Below are 25,640 nucleotides of genomic sequence, written 5' to 3' on the forward strand. Positions count from 1 at the left end.
CCCCTTAATTTCCCCTTCTCAAGAGAGAATAAATTCAGTTCCTCTAATCGTTCCTCATAGCTGAGCTCCTCCATGCCTCTTGGCCTCCATTATTTTTTAACCTTTTTTTTTTTTTTTAAGTGGTTGTAATACTCTAAAATGAAAAATGAACAAAGCATAGCCCTCTATGGTGCACACTAGCCTCAATCCAAAGTATCTAGTGTGGTTCTTACTCTTTTTTTCTGCTTCTCTCTTATCTCTCTTGCTCTCTCTCCTCTCTGCTATCTGCACGGGTCACTTGCGACAAGTTATGCCAGGACCACAGGATCCCAGAAGATGGTCCCATCCCTCCAGCACACAAAAGGTGATTGACGGCCTGAACTGCGCTCTATGGGACTTTGTGTGTGTGTGTGTGTGTGTGTGTGTGGGGGGTCCTTTCTCTCCACTCAGGTCTCAGATTACACTCAGCTTCCTGTTCTGTGGTATGTGATGCCTGGTCCCCATCCCTTGCCTGCTAGAGCTGGGAAATGCTTTGAAAATTGTGTGCTTTAGGAGGCTGTAGAGGAGAGAGGGCTGCAGTTAACAAGTACAACTTATGTATGTTTTATCTCTGTGTTTCACCTAAGGCTGGTCACTTTACTGGATATATGTAAGGGTTTTACAACCACTTTAACTCTTCAGGGGAAATTAGAAAATGAAAGCCTAAATCTAGGTTTCTTGTGACTTTGTAATTTGTTTGGACCAAGTTGGTCCAAATGGACTATTAAAAGTCACATGAAACCTGAAGTTAGGTTTTAAAATAGTTTCTAAGGCTAGGTCCACACCTGTGCGGGTGATTGCCACTGCAGAACCACACCCGTTCCCACAGTGCGAAACACCTTCACAGAAAAACGCACTGCTGCTCAAGAGATGCGTGTGGATAACATTAATCCTAATGGCACCCCCATGCACTGGAAATCGCAAAGCGGCTCCTGCACTGGGAACCATACTTGCAGTATCCATGTGGGCAGGAATGTTAAAAAATGGAGGAGGAACCTTTTCCCTGTGTTAGCAGGAGGCACAGCAGAACATTGAAATTAATGGGCTGCTGTGCCCACGCAAAACACAGCTCGCAGATCTGCGAACCTAGCCTTAGAGAGACTACACGTGTTTATTTTTCAGCAGAAATATAAACTGAATAGCCAGAAAGACATTAGTTGTAAAGTCTGCATACACTGCAAGTAGGGTCACCTCGAGGGAATATAAGTCAAGTGCTCAGAAGTTGAATTAGGGACAGGCTGCATAGCTTCACTATGAATAAATGGCTATAAAATGTACCACTACCTATCAGACGTCTGTATTCATAGTGATGTCCTGTCCTATTATGACATCTGAGACAGCATTAAATGCAGAGAGACCTTCTTCCTAAATGGTATTGTCTGCCTGTACTGCTTTTTTCCAAAAGAGCATACTCTTTGCCTAGGTTGGCGGGGCTGCAAAGGGTGACACACAATCAACCACACATCATATAACTGTGAGTTAGACATTGCTCTGTATAATATAAATTCCAGACTGTAATCCTGCTTTCCAGAAAAATCCAATTGGTCCTCCTTATCACTGCTAAGCCTCTTTATTTCTGCTAGTGTGCTAACAGTTTACCCAACCTGGGTTATTACATCTAGAACTAAACTGCTAGCAGATCAAATTGACAGTTTTCCCTACACCTCTAGTCAGTTCTGCATGTACTGTTGCAGACTTAGCAAACCACTTTTTCAGACTCTCGCCCCCAGCCTCTTCAAATCTTTTGTGTGTTTGATCTTGAGTGTAATACTAAGGCTAGCCACTGGACTGCGGTTATCCTTGCAGGGTCAAGTGGAGCCCCACCAAAACCACTTATCCGTGTTCCTAACGTGGACAACAGCCAAATGTCCCTGCGCTGTGTGCACCATCACAGACATCAACAAAGCCTAGGATGGCAAGTCACTCCCCTGCTCCTTCCTTCTTCAAGTAAATAGATTGACAGAAGCTCGAGACTACATTGACCCCGGCGACCTATTCCATGTTACAATTTAGACATCATGCCAAAGATGACTTCTAAAGTGAACTTCATGCTCATTCAAAATACACTAAACTTTTCCTGTAATACTACTTTTGCATTCCAATCTACAGCCAGCTGGAACCTTTTACAACTGCCCAAACAACTCACAACCATGGTATTAGTTTGTAGGCATGCATAGGATTTGAGGTTACACACAACCTTTTGCATGGAGTACTGTATCAGCAGCATTGTCTTTTGCTTGGTGCACTGGAGGTTCTACTTATGGTAAATCATTTATACATGTATATGGATGTTCATCTCTTTATATTAAAGTAGTGTTAAACCATCATTGCTTTTTTCGCTAACACATTCTTACCCCAGGACTTGCAGTTTACAACTTTAAATGCTTCTCTCAGTGCTGCTTCCCTGAACACAAGAAAGCCGAAACAGTGGACATTGCAGTCTCCAGCCAGTCTATTAACTTGAACAAGGGAGAGAGTGCCTTACCATCCTTGGCTTTAGATGTTTCTATTGATGCACACATTGCAGAGAGACACACTTCTAGTCCCTGCATGCAAGGGTGGCTTCATAGGATGCTTCACGAGAAAGGAGCCACCCTCAAACAGGAAACTTGGGCCAGTTGTCGTGGCACCAACATAAATTGGAACATAAGAAAAGATTAAAATCTAAGGAAGCTGCATAGTCACTAAGTGGTTAGCATTTCTGTCTGTCAGGACTAGGACTATTGGTTCAAATCCCAACCATGACAAGACCTGAATGTAGTTTGCATGTTCTTCCTGTGCTTGTGTTGGCTTCCTCACCCACTCAAAGACATACTCATAGGTTTATTGGAACCTGTCTAACTTGGTCCTAGTATGTGTGAATGTGAAAAAGGCAGGCCTTCAATTTTATTCCCTTCAACCACAGGTTAAAGGGAAGAAAATTGCTTGATTCCCCCATCAACACAGTCAGTGTTGATGGGGGAATCCCTCCTTCCCGCAGAGCTATTGTGTTCTGCCAGCGGGAAGCACGGCGAGCCTTCCCCACCGGGGAGAAAAAACAGAAAGACTGGTTGTAACTTGATTGATGGATTGACTTCAAGACAACTGGCCTGTCCATGGACGGATCAAAATTTGTTCCTGATGAACCGGGCGAATTTAGATCTATCTATGGCTGGCCTTAGGGATCTTAATTTGTAAGCTCCTTGAGGGCAAGTACTGATGTGAATGTACAATATATACATAAAACACTGTGTATATAAATAACAGTAATATATAAAATAATACTCAGTAATGCCGTGTACACACGAGCGGAATGTCCGACAGAAAAAGTCAGACAAAAGCTTTTCATCATCTATTCCGATTGTGTGTATGCCCCATCAGACTTTTTTTTGAAAATTCTGACAGACCTAGAAATGGGTCGTACGTGTTGTACGGACGGTCGGAGTTTGGTGTGATCGTGTGTAGGCAAGACCGCTTGAGCGAAATTCCACCGGAGTTCCGTCGGAGAAACCTTCGGAGTTTATTCCGATGGCAAAACCGGTCGTATGTACAGGGCATTAGTCATTAAATTAGCTGCTTGAAGTGCTTAAGGTTTAAGGGTTTATTATCATTTTAAAGGCAGAATCATGCACTCACTGCTCATTTTGAATCATTTCAGCAGGTGCACAGAGTTCAATATCTACAAAGTGGAAAGTAGATAAGTCTCTGCAATAAAGTTTGCTAAAATCCTTGCAATGCAAATAGATGACCTAAGCAAGCTTCATTTAAAAGAAATGAAGTTTAATTCCAGAGTTCATGTTAGGTACACATACTTAGTGTTTTGCAAGGACTAAAGAGGTACTGGTTGGTTATTTATAGTTGGCAATAGCACTGAATCCATCTGTCATCCTTTAAACAAAATTTTGCTGCCTCTTTTAGAACTTCACAATTATACTTTTCAAAGAACAGGAAAAAACACATTTTCTAACAATTACACAGGTGCCAGATTACATATAGTGCCAAACATTTACTTATAAAATGTGTTTTGCTTAAAGAAAAACAGCTTTCATTTCACAGAATGTATTACAAATCGGAGACAGATGATTTTAAATGAACAGAAATATAGACATGGATAGTGTTTATTCCATGGCTATAATTAATACCATCATTGACCAATATGGTCCAAAAGAAGCTGAAAGAGTTAATATAAAATCCACTTACACAGAGTGCTGCAGAAACCAGAATTCACTGTGTGCATTCTGATGGGAAGCCACCTTTCAAGTGATCCAGCTACAGCAGACAGGTCAAGTATTTCTAAATTAAGCTTGTAGGAGAAATTCGATGGAAAGTTGGCTCTAATTTACGTTCCATGTTCTGCAGTGAAAAGTTAATTATTCTTCAGACATACTGTATGAAGCCTTCTTGTGCTGCCTTCATAGGCTCACTTATATCCAAACGTGTGACAAGGAGAAGTTAGCATTTTTCCAGCAAGGAGAGTACACAGAGACTGCAGACAATGAGCTTGAAATCCCTCATGAGCCAGTGTTTACATGACGAGGCCTGATAGACATACACTACGGCTGAAAGTCACACCCACATGGTGCTGTAGAGCGGCCTCAAAGAATAGACAGCACTTTACACTATGTATTGTTTGGAAAAGCATACTTAAAGTGGTGTTCTGGCCGAAATTATACTTTTTAAGTAAAAATACCCCTATAATACACAAGATTAATGTATTCTAGTAAAGAGAGTCTGTAAACTAAGGTCTGTTTTGTTAGTTTATAGCAGTAGTATGTTATTTTATAAACTTACAGCAGGCCGTGCCCATTTTAAGTGTGGGCATCTGAAGCCAGACTGTATTTCTTCCTGGATCTCATCCTTGCAGATCTCGCACATGCTCAGTGCAGCACAAGCAGTGTAATAGGTTTCAGGTCAGGTTTCCATAGCAACAGCAGTTTCAGAGGAAGTTGCCGCCCCTTCCCAGAAGGCATTGCAAACAGTAAATGATGCGATGGGCCAGGGAGGAGGAAGTGAAACATGAATACAGCAGATATACAGTAGGTGCTGAGAAAAAAAATATATATATATCCAATTCGTTTACAGTGCACAGTTTAGTGAGGGATGCTGAAGAGTTGTAAAAGTGGGTGGAACTCCACTTTAACAGTTTTTTTATAGATCACACAAAGAGTAGCAATCAGACATCAGTGTCTTGAATTGCATTAGTGATATCCCATGCTTGACCTTCTTCACCATTTTACTAGATTACACATCATGTTTGGCCATATAGACCAAAGTGTCTATAACAGGTAAAATGGTCTTGCTGTTCTCGGGTAATAGCGACAAGTCTTCCTTTGACCCTGAAAGGGTAACTCCACTTTTGTGGAAAACAATATAGCAAATAATAAAATTTAAAAAATTAAAAAAAAAAACATAACATACAGGTATTCCTCACTTAACGACCAGGTTCCGTTCCAACGACCAGGTCATTAAACAAATTGGTTTTTAAACAAGGAGTTACAAGAAATCAATATTTTAAGCATTCTTAACTACTGTATTGTGAAAAAAAAGGTCTAAACACAAAACTCCAGCTCAATAACATTGTTTTAATTTGCATAAGTACAGAACACAAATGAAAATTCTGTACTGTACAATACAATGATGTACAGCGCGTCCTTCAGGTGGAGAGAGCTGGCCGTAAGTCTGAGCAGTCGTTAAACAGGTAAGTCGTTAAACGAGGAGTATCTGTATACAAGTGCTCCACAAGCCATTATATAATTTTATGTAATTAAAATTATTTTTCCGTTTAAAATTTGCAGTGGTAATTTTCTGTAATATTCAATGCAATATGACAACCTGAAAGCCTTCTGAACAGTTGGTGTACAGACCTTCCCCAGAAATTAAATTTCCTGCTTGTGTACAGTAATTGGCTCAATGATTTTCCCAGAAGTCTGCACTAAGATACAAGTTCGATTTTCGGCACCCTCTGCAACAAAAATTTCATATTGGTCAGATACTCCCAAAGGGTTAACTACCTCTGAAGGGATGCTGACACTGCAAATTTCCTCATTAGAATGCTGCAACTGCATCAGCTGATTAATAAGGAAAAAGTCACTCATATTCACTTTTTTTTGGTAGGACTCTACAACAATGTGTGTTAAAATCCTTGCAATGCACTTTGTTAACCTAGAGGGGATTGTTCTTTTCTCAACAAAAGTGCAGTTGACTCATTTAAGTGAAAATCCACTTTTTTGAAAGCAATCCTCTCTGGGTCAGTAATATACAATAGATTGAGTTTAGCAAATACCACTGCAGATGCTTATCTGCTTCTGTAGATTCCATGAGAGGGTCTGCTTTATTATAAACACCTGATCAGACTTGATGTTGTAATAAAGAAAAGCTGCAGCCCAAGTATCCCTTTATAAAACTCACACAGGAATTCTGCTAAGTTCTTGATATATTAATAATAATTTAGAAGATTTTGGCAACTTTAGAAAGTACAGTGGCTTGCGAAAGTATTCGGCCCCCTTGAACTTTTCAACCTTTTGCCACATTTCAAGCTTCAAACATAAAGATATAAAATTTTAATTTTTTTGTGAAGAATCACCAACAAGTGGGACACAATTGTGAAGTGGAACGAAATCTTTTGGATTTTTGAAACTTTTTTAACTAATAAAAAAATGAAAAGTGGGGCGTGCAAAATTATTCGGCCCCCTTGCGTTAATACTTTGTAGAGCCACCTTTTGCTGCGATTACAGCTGCAAGTCGCTTGGGGTATGTCTCTATCAGTTTTGCACATCGAGAGACTGAAATTCTTGCCCATTCTTCCTTGCAAAACAGCTCGAGCTCAGTGAGGTTGGATGGAGAGCGTTTGTGAACAGCAGTTTTCAGCTCTTTCCACAGATTCTCGATTGGATTCAGGTCTGGACTTTGACTTGGCCATTCTAACACCTGGATACGTTTATTTGTGAACCATTCCTTTGTAGATTTTGCTGTATGTTTGGGATCATTGTCTTGTTGGAAGATAAATCTTTGTCCCAGTTTCAGGTCTTTTGCAGACTCCAATAGGTTTTCATCCAGAATGGTCCTGTATTTGGCTGCATCCATCTTCCCCTCAATTTTAACCATCTTCCCTGTCCCTGCTGAAGAAAAGCAGGCCCAAACCATGATGCTGCCACCACCATGTTTGACAGTGGGGATGGTGTGTTGAGTGTGATGAGCTGTGTTGCTTTTATGCCAAACATATCGTTTTGCATTGTGGCCAAAAAGTTGGATTTTGGTTTCATCGGACCAGAGCACCTTCTTCCACATGTTTGGTGTGTCTCCCAGGTAGCTTGTGGCAAACTTTAGACAAGACTTTTTATGGATATCTTTGAGAAATGGCTTTCTTCTTGCCACTCTTCCATAAAGGCCAGATTTGTGCAGTGTACGACTGATTGTTGTCCTATGGACAGACTCTCCCACCTCAGCTGTAGTTCTCTGCAGTTCATCCAGAGTGATCATGGGCCTCTTGGCTGCATCTCTGATCAGTCTTCTCCTTGTCTGAGCTGAAAGTTTAGAGGGACAGCCAGGTCTTGGTAGATTTGCAGTGGTCTGATACTCCTTCCATTTCAAAATGATCGCTTGCACAGTGCTCCTTGGGATGTTTAAAGCTTGGGAAATCTTTTTGTATCCAAATCTGGCTTTAAACTTCTCCACAACAGTATTACGGACCTGCCTGGTGTGTTCCTTGGTCTTCATGATGCTCTCTGCGCTTTCAACAGAACCCTGAGACTATCACAGAGCAGGTGCATTTATACAGAGACTTGATTACACACAGGTGGATTCTATTTATCACCATCAGTCATTTAGGACAACATTGGATCATTCAGAGATCCTCGCTGAACTTCTGGAGTGAGTTTGCTGCACTGAAAGTAAAGGGGCCGAATAATTTTGCACGCACCACTTTTCAGTTTTTTAATTGCTAAAAAAGTTTAAAATATCCAATAGATTTCGTTCCACTTCACAATTGTGTCCCACTTGTTGGTGATTCTTCACAAAAAATTAAAATTTTATATCTTTATGTTTGAAGCCTGAAATGTGGCAAAAGGTTGAAAAGTTCAAGGGGGGCGAATACTTTTGCAAGCCACTGTATATGTATCTGCAGATTGAACTGCAATGGCAAATGTAATAAAACAAAACCCTATAAGACATTAACCTCAGGACCTACCCACATTTGAGCACCTTTGTCTTTGGGCGGGTCTTCTTCACCCTTTACTTCCCCTGATGGTGAGCAGATCCTAAAAATGTGCAGATTGCCATTTGAAGACATTACACTGCTTTCTAAGGAGCATTCTTTTGTGAGTCCAGGGTGGGAGGCAGACCCTTGACTTGCTGGGCTCACATAAAATGGGCTGAATAAGCTCAAATGGCAGCTGCTTTGGGCCTCACATCAATGATTGGGCCCGGGGCAGATGCCCCTTTTGCCCCACATTAAAGACGGCCTGTTAGTGGTAAGTGGTTTCTTTCAACCCTATAGATACCACTTTTGCTGGACAGCTTGATCGATTAAAAGAAGTTGAAAAGTAACAGATTAACTGTCCAGATTACCAGTTTAAAAATAAAGGGAAACAAAAAGCCTAAAATGCAGCTACCACATCTAAGAATTGGTAAACTGCAATTTATTTCGTAGTCCGTAGGGTTCAATATTGAATTGGCCCACCCTTTGCAGCTATAACAGCCTCAGCTCTTCTAGGAAGGCTGTCCACAAGGTTTAGGAGTGTGTCTATGGGAATGTTTGACTATTCTTCCAGAGGCGCTTTTGTGAGGTCAGGCACTGATGTTGGACAAGAAGGTCTGGCTTGCAGTCTCCACTTTAATTTATCCCAAAGGTGTTGTATCGGGTTAAGGTCAGGACTCCGTGCAGCCCAGTCAAGTTCGTCCACCCCACACTCGCTCATCCATGTCTCTATGGACCTTGCTTTCTGCACTGGTGCACAGTCATGTCAGAACAGGAGGGGGCCCATCCCCAAACTATTTTCCACAAAGTTAGGAGCATGAAATTGTCCAAAATGTCTTGGTATACTGATGCTTTAAGAGTTCCCTTCACTGGAAATAAGGAGCGAAGCCCAACCCCTGAAAAACAACCCCACACCACAATCCCCCCTCCACCAAATGATTTGGACAAGTGCACAAAGCAAGGTCCATAAAAACATGGATGAGCGAGTTTGAGGGGGAGGAACTTGACTAGCCTGCACAGAGTCCTGACCTCAACCCGATAGAACACCTTTGGGATGAATTAGAGCAGAGACTGCGAGCTAGGCCTTCTTGTCCACATCAGTGCCTGACCTCTGAAATGCGCTTCTGGAAGAATGGTCAAATATTCCCATAGACACACTCCTAAACCTTGTGGACAGCCTTCCCAGAAGAGTTAAAGCTGTTATCGCTACAAAGGGTGGGCCAACTCAATATTGAAGCCTACAGACTAAGACTGGGATGACATTAAAGTTAATGTGCATGTAACGGCAGGTGCCCCAATACTTTTGACAATATAGTGTATATTAGAGATAGATAGATATCTTGATCTTGAATCAGATTATCTGGATTCCAAGTTGCCAAGCTCTAAATATTTCAAAGATCTGATTGGTAGTTTTTAGAAGAAGTTTGGGATTTCACCATTTATTATCTATATCAGGTAATAATTCCATTCCTTCTATCATCCAGTTTGCATGTGCTGGTTTTGATTTCTTTGTAATTTGTTGATGGTTTCTAAGGAACATTTTTACCTTTAGTAGCCGAAGAGTATCTTTACAAAGAGTATCTTTATATGTTCAATAATGTACACAATTTATTTTAACTATATATATTGTAATCTGGGGGACAGGTAGCAGGTACAAAGCTCCCTGGGATGAGCAGTCTTCCAGGCACAGATACCAAATCCAGTGAGGTAGTGACAAACAGTGCGGTGTTTATTTGTGATGTATACAAGCCTATATACAGGTGCTGTACAGGGTTCCAGAAAAACAAATAGGAACAAAAATAGCCAAACAAAAACCTAACTATACAATATTTACAGGTCCTAACTACCAGGCCGAGCAAGCCTACAGCTTGTCAGCTTCCACATACACAGCTTAAGTGCCGATTCACATTACAGTGACTTGAGATCCGACTCGTCAGACCTCAAGCCTCCTCAAGTCAAGTCGCTGGACATAAGAAATTCCATTGAAGTGAATGAGAGCTGTCTTAATGTACACTACTGAAGTCGCTCCGACTTCAGAAAAGGTTCCTGTACTACTTCAAGGCGACTTGTACCCATAGATTTCAATGGAAGTTGCCTCCAAGTCGGATCCTTATCTTAATAGATGTGACTTGAATCCAACATTACAGGAAAATTACCCGCGTATTCCCGGAAGTTGCTTCGAAGTTGCCTCGAAGTTGCTTCAAAGTTGCCTCAAAGTTGCCTCAAAGTTGCCTGGCAAAGTCTTGCTGAATTTCAGGTCGCTGTAGTGTGAACCGACACCAATAGCTTTCACCAAAATTTTGCACTCCTAGACAGAAGTTGTCTGAGGTTCCTAGGCCAAGAGCACTGGCTGTCTGTCTCAAGTGAGTTTAAATTGGCCTGGGACCAAGACCCGAACTGGACCATGGATCAGAGATCCCTGAATGTATATGAGAGGAGCCTGGGAGACGTATAAAACCTGAATAGGACTTTTTCCGGCTCTCTCTGGGACGCTCTGCTACAATTTATATATATATATATATATATATATATATATATAAAATTGTTATTTTTTGTACATACATGTTTTGTGGCAGGCACTACATTAGAAATTACCGTATTTATCGGCGTATAACACGCACTTTTTTCCCCTTAAAATCAGGGGAAAATCGCGGGTGCGTGTTATACGCCGATCCCCTGCGATCCTGACCTGTCAGGTCTAAAAAATCGCCGACCGCAATTTGAAAATGGCGCCGCCGGCACCGAAATACACAGTGACGGTCCTCGGCTCTTCTCGGCCACTTTCGGCTTCACTCAAGCGCCGCCCGAACCTAGCCGAGTGTACTCGGCTAGGTTCGGATAGCTCCGCTCACCGTCACGCCCATCCTGAGTGGAGCCGAAAGTGAACGAGAGCCTCCGAGAAGAGCCGAGGACCGGCTCTGTGTATTTCGGCACCGGCGGCGCCATTTTCAAATCGCGGTCGGCAATTTTGAAGCTCAGCGAGCTGCAAGGCTGCACTGGGGCAAGGCTGGACTGGGGCAAGGCTGCACTGGGGCAAGGCTGCAATGGACACTGGGGAAGGCTGCACTGACAAGGCTGCACTGACAAGGCTGCACTGACATGGCTGCACTGACATGGCTGCACTGGCAAGGCTGCACTGGGGCAAGGCTGCACTGAGAAGGCTGCAATGATGGGCATTTAAATGTAAGTTTTTTTCCCTTCAACTTCCCTCCTAAAAGTTTTTTTTTCCTTAAAATTCGCTCCTAAATTGGGGTGCGTGTTATACGCCGATGCGTGTTATACGCCGATAAATACGGTATCTCATTGCTGAGCCTCGACTGTCAATGTGTATTGTTTGCAACGATCAGTTAGAATCTAGGCCAATATTTAGAATACTATGCAGGAGAATTACTAAAATTGCAGAGTGCAAAATCTGGTGCAGCTCTGCATAGAAACCAATTAGCTTTCAGTTTTCTTGGTCAAACCTTAATTGTGCAAGCTAAAGTTAGAAGCTGATTGGTTACCATGCACAGCTACACCAGATTTTGCACTCTCCAGTTTTAATAAATAAACCCCTATGACTGTTACAGACAGAGAGAGGGAAAGAGAGAATGGTTGTAATAAACTGCATGGTGGCTTGCTAAAGGTCTAGTAGGACAAAGTATCTCAGATGACAGATGGTCCTTAGAGATGGGTGATTCATATAGCATTTTTAGAAACAAACATTTAAAAGCTTAGATGGTAAGCAATTTTTCATAACCAACTACTTAACCCAGTACTGTTTTTTTTTTAACATGCAAAGCTGTCACACGATCAAAAAGGTAATTTAAAAAAATAAACAATAATAGATTTTTTTGGATACCAAAATAGCAGCTGCATTATTTTTTGATGCACATTTAACTAGATTTAATTAAATTGTGGCATATGTATCACTGGTATCAACTTTTTTTTTTTTTTTTATTTTAATTAAATTTCCCTTTAAATAGGACATTCAAGTATTCAAAGCATATGATTTGGATAAAACCCAAGAGTGGGTTTTACACTGCTCAAACTTTATTTCAAATACTCTTGTTCTTTGTATGGTATTTATATACCCACTAATCCACCACTCCATCTGTAGAGAAATAGAAAAACAAGTTGGTCTATTGTTCAGTTGAGGTCAAGTAGGTCCGAGGAAAGAAACTAAGAAAAATGAAAGTTTGGTTTGTTACTTGCACTAAAAATAAACCGGAATTGTTAATGATCTATTGTTATAATCAATGATCCTTATATACATTTCAGAAGTGAATTCAGGACTGCTGAATAAAGTATACCACATCTGGCAATCTTGACACCCATTCAAATATAACAAATGGTGGTATATGACCCAAAGTATGATTTAACAGAACTCAAAAACATCTTACAAAATAATGTTGCATGCTTTAATGAAATTAGATTAAATTTAAATTCCTGCTATAAATCCAATTGTAGAGAAATTGGTTCCGATAAAATTAGGACACTTTAAAACAGTAAGTTTTAAATATAGTTTTGTTGTCTTTCATTTGAAAGTTCTCCAATACCGAGCAGAAAAGTCTATACCGGTTTAGAGACTACAATTAAAGAGTGCTGCGCTGTGTGTTCCATAGTTTCATACCTGGCAGGGTTGAATAAATACACAAGTCCATCTAGTTCAACTTTTGTGGGTGTGTGTATTTATGTCTCTACCACGTCCCATATCCCTGTTTTTATGTTCAATAAGATGCCCATCTAAACGCTTTTTGGAAATTAGCAACACTTCCCACTGAAACCACTGACTGTGGAAGGGAGTTCCACATCTAACAGAACCCCTTATGCCACATGTCTTCTTGAGTGACCCGATACTGATTAGTTTCCTCCCAATGTTGGAATCAATTTTAAAGGGGAGCTCCAGGCTAACTCCAAAAAAATTAAAAGTCAGCAGGGCCAAATACTGTAGTTGCTTACTTTTAATATAAGGACACTTAGCTGTCCAGGGATCCAGTGATGTCCTCACCCAAGCCAATTCTTCCATCGACTTTGGGTGCAGGCATCACGGCAGTAGAGCCTTGCGGCTTCACAGCCAGTTTCCTACTGTGCATGCGCGAGCCATCCTGCGTCTTGTGAAAGGTCCTGTAGTCTTCTGGGACCTGTGATGTTTCCCAGAAGACTGCTGAAGGAGGGGGAGGGGCAGAGCTTTAGTTAAGATCGCTGCTGGTTTTGTCAGGTACCCACCCCCCAAAAAAGTGCCAAATGTGGCAGTGGTGAGGAGGAGGATGCAAACAAGTGGAACTTCCCCTTTTGGGTGATTTTGTATATCGCTATCATATCTCCTCTGCTGTTAGATCAGAATATTCTCTACAGCAGTCCAACACATGCCCTGTCTTTTCTCAACTACAGCTCTTCAATCAGCAATGCTCAAGCTTCTTGCTAAGTACAGAACTGACTCAGCAGGGGCGTTATAGACTGCTGTAGAGAGACTATTGTTCCCACACAAAGCATAGTGACCTCTGGGTAGGCATGGACTTTCTGCTGGAAATGGGGTAGCTTTGGAAGCAAAAACATCAGTAAGATAAACTTCTAATTTTTGGTTTCATTTATATTTATAGTTGGGGTGGGCATAAAAAATGAATATCAACAAACGATATAAAAACGTGATCACGTGTAAAACAATAAAATCAAGTGTAGGAAAGAGTAAGGCTCACCCTACACTTGATTTTATTGTTTTACACGTGATCACGTTTTTATATCGTTTGTTGATTATTGGTTATATCCAATAAAATACGTCATTTGGTCTGCACTATTGGCGTCCTATCTATCTTTTTGGGAACCATCCATGCTCTGGAGACTTGTTTGTGGCGGAGAATTCCCTCTCGGGCTTCTGAACGGACAGTCGTGACGTGGACCATAGAGGATAGATCCCCCTTGAGATCCAGGATTTCCAGGACCAACCATCGTCCAACCATCGTCCATTAAGGATCTCAGAGCCTGTTTGATTCGGTGTCACCGGCATCCGAATCCACTCCTGCTGGTAAGCGTATTCCATCTATTCACTTCCCATGATCGTACAACTCATGATATACAAGAGAAGATTTCTACATCAGTCCAACATTCATATTTAGCCTATGTTTGGGACTCTCTTGTATCAGATTCATAGCCATACATTGGGACTTTACTATATCCCATCTAATATTCAATTTTTTGGTATTATGCTTCATGTGTTTCAGCTATGTATATATTGGTAATGGTCACCATGTCTAATGTGCATTTTACCATTGGTTATCATTTTTAGCGCTGCATTTCACTTTTACTTCTGTTTACAATATTGGTCATATTTTATGTAGCTGCTTTTCACATTGGGTTAGCGCAGTGTTATTTATATTTTCTTTGAGACTAATGTAAATGAGCCATAAAGCACCCTAATTTTATTGGTATGCATTTTTCTTAAGCAGTTCTGACCTTAGCTATATTTCTTCATATTAAAGTTGTTCTAAAGGCTCAAAGGTTTTCCCTAATGCATTTTGGTAAAAAACCTCCTGGGGGGCTGCTCCCTCCCCAGATTCCCCTTATACTTACCTGAGTCCCATCTCAATCCATTGATGTGCATGAGAGCAGCGGCTCTCCTGGAGCTCTCTCTCCTCATTGGCTCATACAGCAGCAGGAGCAAATGGCCAATCACAGCCAGTGAGCCAATGAGACGACAGCGAGGGCCTGGCTGAACCACACTCTGTGTGTGAATGGACACGCAAAATGTGGCTCGGGAGCGAACCTGCCTTTAGTGCCCCCATAGCAAGAGGCTTGCTACTGCTCAGCACTCGGCAAGGGGGAAGAGCCAGGGCCGCCAACAGGGGACCCAAAAAGAAAAGGATCGGGGCTGCTGTGTGCAAAACCATTGCATAGAGCAGGTAGGTATAACATATTATATTTCCTTTAGAATCACTTTAAGTACTAGAATGCTTACTAATGTGTGCATGAATTAATTATCAGAATTATTTCTTCCCATAGGGATCACTTAGGGCACTTTCACACTGGGGCGGAGTGGGCTACTTTTAGTGGCGCTTCACCGTCGTTTTAGTGGTGCTTTTCGGGCGCTAGCGGGGTGCTTTTAACCCCTGCTAGTTGCCGATGAAGGGGTTAATAGCGCCCGCAAAGCGCTGCTGCCGAACTGCTTTGCAGGTGCTTCGGCAGCACTGCCCATAGATTTCAATGGGCTGGGGCGCTTTAGGCGCGGTGTATACACCGCGTCTAAAGTGCCTCAAAGATGCTGCTTGCAGGACTTTTTTTAACATCCCGCAAATGCACCGCTCTGGGTTGAAAGCACTCGAGCTTTCACACTGGAGTGACAGGAGAGGCACTTTACAGGCGCTATTTTTAGCGCTAAAACGCCTGTAAAGCGCCTCAGTGTGAAAGTAGCCTTAGTCTTTGATCTTCTATCTTTGTTCAGCCATAATCCAAAGCCCACATCTAATTCTTTGCCTGGGACGCTGCCTCAGAGGTGACATCATTTATATCCTTGTGCCTGTGCAAATCTTAGCTGTGCTCACACACTTTATCAGCCCCTGCTGCAGAATGAGCAGCCAGAAGCCATGACGTCACTGTGCATGTGTACCTCAATACTCGGAATTCTGGGAGTTGTAGTTTGTTTTGGATGCTGTATACAAATCCCTTCACAGTGCTTTTTAACATGTTTTAATACAGATTTTACGCTATTGGGTGAGTGTCTGCACTGTTTTATATTCCCTTCTATGCTGCTGTGTCACTAGAGGAAAAAAGTGGGGGTGTGAACTGCGGAGAACCATCTTGCCATCCTTTATAACAAGCTCTGTCTGACTTCTCACATTAGAGTTGTATATAAGCCTAATGCCGCGTACACACGGTCGGAATTTCCGACAACAAATGTTCGATGGGAGCTTGTTGTCGGAAATTCCGACTGTGTGTAGGCTCCATTGGACATTTTCTGTCGGAATTTCCGACAAACAAAATTTGAGATCTGGATCTCAAATTTTCCGACAACAAAATCCGTTGTCGTAAATTCCGATCGTGTGTACACAATTCCGACGCACAAAATTTCACGCATGCTCGGAATCAAGCAGAAGAGCCACATTGGCTATCGATCTTCATTTTTCTCGGGTTGTCCTACGTGTTGTATGTCACCGCGTTCTTGACGTTCCGAATTTCCGACAAGATTTGTGTGACCGTGTGTATGCAAGGCAAGTTTGAGCCAACATTCGTTGGAAAAAAATCCATGGATTTTGTTGTCGGAATGTCCGATTGTGTGTACAGGGCTGTACAATCTGTTACATGGGAGAAGAGCTATGGGAAATCACGCTGCACTGTTCATAAATGCAAACAGTTGATTGCAAGTCTATTGTGGACTAATACCATATATGAGAAGCACTTATTTTTACTGGACCTACACGGATGTTATTGTATTTTATATGTTTATTTTTCATATGTTTATTTGAGGAAAAGTGCAGCACATTATGATGCAGAAAGTTACAATGTACATTATGATGCAGAAAGTTACAATGTACATTATGATGCAGAGAATGATCAATGGAGGTGGAGAAATGCTGACTGCAGCAGATTGATCTTCCTCCCAGATTCCTGCCTCTCAGGCTAGACATTGAAAAAAGCCTTATCATTTTCCAGATTCCTGTTTCTTAAGCCGTGTACACACGGGCGGACTTTTCAGCATCAAACATCCGACGGTCTTTCTGATGGACTTTCGACGTAGTTACGACGAACTTTGGAACAACCGGACTTGCGCACACACGAACGGACTAAAGTCCATTCGAAGGTCCGTTCGTTTGAACATGATGACAAATGAAGGGACTAGAATAAGGAAGTTCATAGCCAGTAGCCAATAGCTGCCCTAGCGTCGTTTTTTGTCCATCCGGACTAGCATACAGACGAACAGATTTTTTGATCGGGCTCGAGTCCGTTGGAGAGATTTGAAACATGTTCCAAATCTAAAGTTCGTCTGATTTTCGACAGAAAATGTCCGCTGAAGATCCGATGAAGCCCGCACACAATCAGATTGTCCGACGGATTAGTTCCGTTGGACCAGTCCGGTCGAAAAGTCCGGTCGTGTGTACACGGCTCTAGGTACATACTGGGAAACTGTGCATAGATATCTGGAGCTCTAGATTAATAAAATGGTATCATCAATTTTAATAAATTGTGAAATATCAGGAAAATATTAATGCAGACATATAAAGCTACTGCTAGGTCCGCGTTATCTTTTTGGTTATACGAAATCTATGGTGCAGCAGGTGTTCATGCATACAGGCTGGAAAACCTGCTGAGAGACCACAACAACATCAATGGAATCTAAAAATCACATCTGGCTCATAACCACAGCGCACAACTTTATGCATTTACATATAAATGTTTATCAAGTTTTGAAATCTCACTGGGAAAGGTTGTATATTAGTAATAATAAAAAAATGTCCAAAGGAAAAAAAATAAACTTTTCAGCATTTTTCTTCAAGTTAAATTTAAATGCCAGTGTCGTTAATTAAAGTGGCATTCTGTATTTAACGGTGACTTTTATCAACAGATACGCCATGCTATGTTCAAAAAGAGGAATACATCTTCAAAGGAACTCCTGTGTCAAGACAGGTGTAATGGAAAAGAAGCTCATTAGCACAGCATTAAAAAGAGTGATCATTCTAATTTCATTTTAAGAGGCAGAAGCTGCCTCTAGGCTCTCTTTCTCAGATACTTCTACAACTTGGTAAAATTAAAAAGTTTCTGATGGCGCATGTTTCAGATAACATTCCCTCTTAAAAGGAGTTGTATCTTTGAGACATGACAGTGTGTGATATAGGCTAAGAATCCCTTTTAATCATGCTAATCAGTGTGCAATCTGGAATTAAAGTTTCATAGAATCAGAAGTATTGCCCAGCAAAAAAATAACAAAAAAATATATGACACAACAAGAATATTCCTGAAAAATATAGTACCAAAAATGTCATCAGTCACTGTATAGGGGTTGATTTACTAAAACTGGAGAATGCAAATTTTGGTGCAACTCTGCATAGAAACCAATCAGCTTCCTGTTTTTTTTTTTTTTTAATTAAAGCTTAATTGAACAAGCTGAAGTTAGAAGCTGATTGGATACCATGGACAGCTGCAACATATTTTGCACTCTCCAGTTTTAGTGAAGCAACCTCTATGTGACCCACTATGTGACCCATAGGGAAATTTATTGTTCATGTATGATACGTCCTACAGTAGCTTAAAATAATAAACCAAGAATATTGCTAATATATAATACTTGCATATTATATATATAATACATATGTATATTTCATATTTACTGTGTAAACAGGTATATAATGTTTAAAGTGGTTAAGTCTAAACAAAAATTCTTTACCTTAATGCATTCTCTGCATTAAAGTGAAACTACACTGCATCTGAGCACCACAAACCAAAAACGCTAATTACTTAATTTTTACTACTCAGAGTAAACTCATCCATGTCTCCATGCTTTATGTTGTTGAGAAATTACATTGAAGGTCATCCCCCTACCATTTATGGCCATGGCCATCTTGAGTAAGGGTAGATGATTTATTTAGCATTTACCTCCTGGAATCCATCTTCCCTTAGCTCAGGCATGTAGGCAGGAGGGTGTGCATAGCTAAGGAAATCCCTCCTGCTCTTCTGAAGACTCCTGAGATTTATGTCATCCTTTGCCTAGGCCTTCAAACAAAGAAGCAACTTAAAAAATATAAAAAATCCAGTCAAATCCTGTGAGGAGGGAGTGGGGGGCATGACAAAGCCGCACTGTATGTATATTGATGTACACAGCCTGGTTCGGGAGCATGACTGCACATGTCATGGCTTGCTATGGGGGGCACATGCAGGGAAGGAGGAGCACACAACCCCGACAGGAGACTGCCAAACCAGAGGGGATAAAAGACTGCTTTGTGCAATACCACTGCACAAAGCAGGTAAGTAAAACATCTTGTTTCATTTAAGGAAAAAAAAAAATGCTTTTAGTATCACTTTAAAGCTGTACTTTAAAGCTGAATAAGGCACACATGTCACACATCATTGTATATTTATGTGTGTTGAAATTCAATAAAAAGTGCACTGCAAAGTGCATTAAAACAGCATAACATTGCATGTTAAGGCATGTCAAAAAGAATTTTCATGTGTTTCCTTTGATTTCAATGTATAACTAAAGAAAAACTTTTTTAACTTTTGTATAGAGTGGAATTAGAACACTTGTCAAGTTTTTATAGCTGTCTGTGCTCCCAGAAATGTACCCTCTCTATTAGTTCTGTTTATCACAGAGCGGAAATGGAAAGGAATACCACAAATAATAGAGAGGAAATCTTCCAATGGGGACACTAGTTTCTGTGACCCTGCTTACACCCCAGGATTCCCCTACTTTGGAGGGATTTCCTCTCATGTCCCTTCTTCAATTGGTCACAGATGGCAAAACTTATTCTATCCAAAATGAAAATAAAAATAGTTTTGCTTATAGTTCTTACTTTAAGAAAACACTAAAGTGCCATCCCCTTACCCCATCTGTCAGCTAACCGGAAACTGAGAGAGCAGCAGCTGATTGATGGGGTCATCTCACTTCTCACTATGTTCTCAGTACCTATTATTATGTACCCTGTCAGCATGTTTGCATATAGCACACCTCACCGACTCCCAGTCTTGCCCTCTTTCTCTGCCAATTAGTTCTGATGTGCAGGAATTGCAAGAAGATAATATCAAATCAAACTCCAGTATTTATGCTAGTTTTATTTAAATATACATTCAATGCTTAGATATCTGTCTGGAATTCAGCTTTGATCATTCAGACACTTCAGCTAAAAAAGGCCCAGACTGACTGACCCCATTCTGTTAAACTTTAAACACTTTTTTATAATAATATCCTACTTGGGAAGGAAGAAAACCAGTACAATATGATTTATTGGTTCCTGCCAAATGCTTACTCTTTACATCTCAATGTTGATAACAGATAACTACGTTCATTTTTTATATAACATCTTTAAAATCTGCTCTGCTCTAAATTAAACTTTCTCCCTTTCTCTTTGTTTTTATATTTAAATCACAAGGTTTTAAAATCCATTATTGTATAAAATCCATTTTACCTATGGACTCATGAAATTTTGAGGAAAATGTAGCCATCAATGGATTGGTTTTGAATTAAAAAAAAAGAACATGCACAACATGTACCATGATCCTTTAGTACTAATGATTTTGTGGGCTGTCTGATACAGGCAGAATAATAATACAGTATGAAGATCTTAGTATATGGAGCTTGAGATAGGAGCAGCTCCGAAATGCGTAGCCCCCTTCCCGTCTCTCAATAAGTGACGTCATTCTCAGCTGTCTCCTGGACTCAATGGTGTTCCTCACACTCCCTGGTTGTTACACAGACCCAGTCTGCGGCGGTGTTCTTGTCCCCTGTATTATTCCCAAATTACTTTGGAGATGACAGCATTACCAGCCTGGAAGCTTATGACGGGCGCTTTTTTACCTCTGAGTTTACGAGCTGCCATGTGTCTTTTTCTTTTTGCAATAAATGTAATTTAAGCTAAACTTAGATTTCAATGCTTCCCTTTTATATATCTCATCATTGCAGCCAACATCAGTAGGTATAATATATAATGGGAAGGAATGAATACATCCTGCTTTCAGTTTAACCTCACTGCTGTTGTTGCTTTTAGTTTAGATATTTCAATCAGGGTAACAATACACCATAATAAATGTTTGCCTTAGTGAAGACTGTCTAGCACATGTAGAGGGAAGAAACATCTCCTGTGAGTTCTGCTAATAAATGGATTTTGATGTAGAAATGAGGAATTTGTAAACCTGCTACTTGGATAACAGGAAACTTGACAGAGAACAATATAGAATCATCTTCGAGGTAAACACATTTTTTTGATTACCCAAAAGCTAGAAAATTACTTTTTTTAAATGTCAGACTTTGTTTATCATGTTCTGCCTTTTTTAATCCCTATAACCCAATAATAAACAACCTTAAGTTCATTGTCCCCATATAGACATTAACCATCAGAAAATCCAACTTAACTATCCATTTTTATTCTGCAGGAAATACAAGTTTCAAGAGACAAAATGTTGCACTTATGCATTTGTCTGAAATATGTCAAGTCCGTAAAAAATATAAATGAAAAATTACATAGATAATAGGCCATCTGACCTTAATATACTTCTTTTTTCAGAGCAGCTATCATGCTAACCTTGTTGTATGTTACTCGTGAAATATGTCTTCAAGTAATAATTGTTGAAAATAAAAATAAAAAAGGAATGGAACACAATTTTCCAAACTTTGCTGCCAGAAGCATAGTATGTATGGTATGCTGTGATTTCTTCTGGGATGGACTAAGGCATTGTCACGCTCCCTTACTAATTACAGCTGGGTTCACAACACACACACACACTGGGCACTACATTTTTTATTTCTATTATAATAAATCAACCCAGGCTGTGGAACAACTATATGTTCTCCCTAAAGGGGGCTATAAGAAAGTAGTATTTCTTTTCAGTGGACTGGGTGTTTCTTTAAGCCCCATCCAGAGGACACAGTGGGAAACCTGTGGATTATAGTTGTAGTTTTCAGGAAAAAAAACGGTTACAATGCTCCACTGCACATGACTAGGTTGGATGCATTTCCATATAAGTATGAGTAAAAGCACATGCTTTCTGGAAAACTATAGTCTTGTTATGCTATTTGTGAGCCAACAATTCTTAGACTCCAACACCGTTTGTGGAATGTAAAGAGTTCACTGGATAGGTGTGTTGGGTTTACATACTGTAGATGGGTTAATTGTTTGGCCCTATTTGCCCCAGTATGGACTCATAAGAGTATTGTGAGGAATGCAGATAGATACAGTATATCAAAGGAAATCATTATTAATTCTGAAGTTCTAGACAGATACGTTTCCTAGCTGTCTTTGTAATATCCAAATTATTAGGTCACTAACTTGAAATAAGTATACAGCAAGTTAAATCAGTTTTAAATCAAACCTCCTGATTCTTAAAGTAGAACTTTAGGTGGTCGTATATAAAGCAAAAGTAGTAGCCAGCAACTCCAACATCCATACGAATATCTTTATTTCTTGCACCGTAGTAGATAAAATGTTTATATGTTTCGGCGAGTAGCCTTGTTCACAGTAAAATACACACATAAAAACACAAACCATATATATTTAGGTGGCCTGACCTCACCTTGGACTGAAGGTGAATATAGTTCAACTTTAAGTCAGTTACACAGAAAGTATTAAAGTCAATGAATTTGCATAGCAGCCAGGTAACTAGTATTTTCAGAAGAAAGGGTCATCAATGGCAACCAACATAATTCTCTTATTACAGCTTTCCTTTAGACCAAGAAAATAGCCTAAAATCTATACCATTAATTCTATGCCAGTGTAAGTTCTCAGCTATTGTCCAATTAGGTGTTTTCTGGACACCTTGTAGATGGAACCTGGCCTGTTTTCCTTCATTAGTAGACCAAAGGCAAAATTCATTGTAATCAGATCAACACCTTGAAAATAGGACTTAAAGAAAATGTATTTTGGGCTTGGACAAATTTCTTTATTTCAGGGCAACAAAATTTAAAATATTTTTCTTTTGAGGCAGCAGGTGGAGCTTTGGGCTAATTTTTACAATTTTACAGGTTTCCATTAGCTCCTCTGTTTAATAAAAGTCTGTTATTTACAGACCTCGGTAACTAAAGCTGAATTTACACACAGAAGTGGGTGACTTATACCAGCGATTCCTACCTTATCCTATGGCTCTCTCCAACAAACAGAGGTGGCTACTGGTTTGCCATCTGTTGAGCTACCCATAGTGCTCTTGGAATAACTTGCCATGTATTAGCCTTGCTAAGTGTAAAACTAAAATTGTACATATATGTACATTTTTACAAACATTTTTTTTTGTGAAGCCTTCTATGTTTTAATCCTTTATACATTATTTATATTGTATAACCAAGGGTATTTAGCAGTTATTCTAATAATTCAAGGATCTTTTGACTTCCTGTGGCATCCAGTTTCTGAGAGACAAGATCACTTTATTTGGTGGGATCCTCGTCCTGGCAATAGTGGGACAAATTCTGCTTTTGCCTCATTATTAAAATTATTCTTAATGAAGCACTTAAAGTAATATTAAATGTTTATTTTTGTTGTGTTAAAATAATAAACATATAATACTTACTTGCTCTGCGCAATGGTTTTGCACACAGCAGTCCTGATCCTCTTCTTCTCAGGTCCTCTGCTGGTGCTCTGGGCTCCTCTTCCTCACTGAGTGCCCTCATTGCAAGTCACTTGCTATGGGGCACTCATGCACACTTGCTCCCAAGCCTTGGTCTGTGTGTCCATAAGACATATACAAAGTGGGACTCGGCTCCCAAAAAAACATCCAGCGCTCAGTCCAAAAAACTTCCCAAAAGGACTATGGCAAGCAATGGTTTCAACGATGCAGCCCTCCTCAGACTGGGCGATCTTCAGAATACTGTAAAAACATACACAAGAGGGTGCAAATGCCTAGTGCATTACCACCACAAGCCATTCCGGAGCAAGGGGGCCTGTCCCTAAATACGTGTAAGCTTTTGCACCGTGTGGCATCATATGAGTTACCCATTTCACCTGCTGGAGCTGTGCACTTGATAAGCTTGATTTTATCCAATTACATTGTTGTGTGTATTTAATAAATGTTTTTGGTGGTAATGCACTAGGCGTTTCCGCCGTCTTGTGTATGTTTTCACAGTACTGTTCGGATGGTTACACATCGAAATGCAGCAATTTTACTACTACATTCTGCAACTACAACACCGTCTACCAAGCTCTCCCATGTAAATGAATAAGGCCAAGCTGCAAGCCCAAGCCAAACACTTGGCATCAGAAGAATCACCTCCTGAATGCCTGTACTCCTCCTTTCACCATCCTCTGAAAAGCTTTTCAGGGGGAAGTAGACACTACCGCAAAAGTGAAAGGAGCCTAAGACCAGCCAAGGGTTCTACCATTTTTTCCCATTCTATCCAAAACTAAAAGAAAAAAGTCATAGTTCACTAGTGATAAAAAACAAATGGCTTAATGCATTAACAAAAAAGAAATATTTCGGGTACTAGGAAATCATGTCACCAGGTATGTTGACGACTACCTCAAGTCAAACATGCTGACATACTAGTAACACTAATGGAATTTGCTTCTGCTTCATCTTCTTAGACCCTCTGCTAACATCTGTCACACAAAATTGTAACATCTTTACTGAATTTCAATTTGTCCTTCACAAATAAAAAAATCAATGCTTTCAATATTTTACTTAGAATTGTACCTCCCTTGGAGAAAAGAAGTTGCTGTCTAATATTCTAACAATGAGACTCAATATAAAATATTTTATTTTCTAATTTCATACAAGTAGAGGATGGCTGTATTTTATCATTTCGTTTGTGTTGTATATTTCCTGAGAGAGAAGATGGAAAGCATTGATTTTGTTAAAAGCCCAGCGAGGCGGGAGTTCGCTCTGTGTGTGACGAGCCTGAGGAATGGCTAAGATGAATGACACGCAGATAGCAAGCAGCAGCGGTATCCACTTCTTTGGCAGAGACATTGATACAACTACAGTTGTTGTCTTTGGATTAAAATCCTTATGGCCCGAATCCCAGATGGCTCTGAATTTCTATCATTTGAGGCTTCTAAATTACTTTTCATGCCATAAGTTCTAAACTGAAATGTGTAAAGCTGGGGTTGAATAGGGTCTTATCTAATTGTTTTAGATTTTAGAGCAATTCTTTTAATTATTGTAAACAAGACTTTTAGTAGTGTTGATTGCCTCTTAGGCAACAATGCTTAAGATTTTAAATAATCTATGATTAGTCTTATAAATATCTATAAATTATAATATTTTGACACTTGCTTTAGGACCAAATAACTGATAACATCTTGTCTTAAAGAGCCCATCCCCTTTGGTTTCTACTCATGCAACACTAAACTTACTACAGTAAAGCAAAGTTTTAAAAAAAATAATAAATGAGGTACTTTTACATTCCATCATTATTAATATATTAGGAAAAACTAAACAACAATGACCTTAGCAAAGTGCGGCTGTAAGGCACTTTGGGAAAATTATTTTGTTTAATTATATGGCTAGCACAATGAGTCCTATGGCTCCAGAGAACTGGGACTAGCACATGTTACAGACAGATAGAGTAAAGTATAACATAGTATATAGAGCACAATAAGTAACCAAAATGTAAAATTTTTTTAGGTTATACATTGAATTGTAAACCCTCAGGTTGGCTTCTGGGTTCACCCCAGTTGTGGAGAGACAACAAAGGAAAACAATATTGTATTCAAATTTTGTATTGATTAAATTAATAGTAGTTGTGTGTTATTGTACTTTGCACAAAGTCCTTGCACTGTACCAACACTTTATTAAGTCCAGAGAAGCTTTGAGGATGTTTGGTTGTGTTATTTGTATGTCAAGT

At 40.0% G+C, this 25,640-nt stretch overlaps 1 protein-coding gene across 6 annotated transcripts in view; it reads right to left on the reverse strand.

The window, feature by feature from the left end:
- Window positions 1-25,640, reverse strand: part of ARHGAP24 (Rho GTPase activating protein 24) — a 1,254,786-nt gene that overhangs the window by 169,631 nt on the left and 1,059,515 nt on the right. The window contains exon 1 of one of the 6 annotated variants that reach the window (XM_073600049.1): window positions 4,198-4,480. The exons of the other annotated variants lie outside the window; for them this stretch is intronic. Within the exon in view, the coding sequence (XP_073456150.1) occupies window positions 4,198-4,234 (37 nt within the window). The 5' untranslated portion in view covers window positions 4,235-4,480. Of the gene's footprint in view, window positions 1-4,197; window positions 4,481-25,640 lie in introns of those variants that run through there. 6 annotated transcript variants of the gene reach the window in all.

This window comes from Aquarana catesbeiana, linkage group LG01 (assembly GCF_042186555.1).
Source record: "Aquarana catesbeiana isolate 2022-GZ linkage group LG01, ASM4218655v1, whole genome shotgun sequence".
Taxonomy (NCBI): Eukaryota; Metazoa; Chordata; class Amphibia; order Anura; family Ranidae; genus Aquarana; species Aquarana catesbeiana.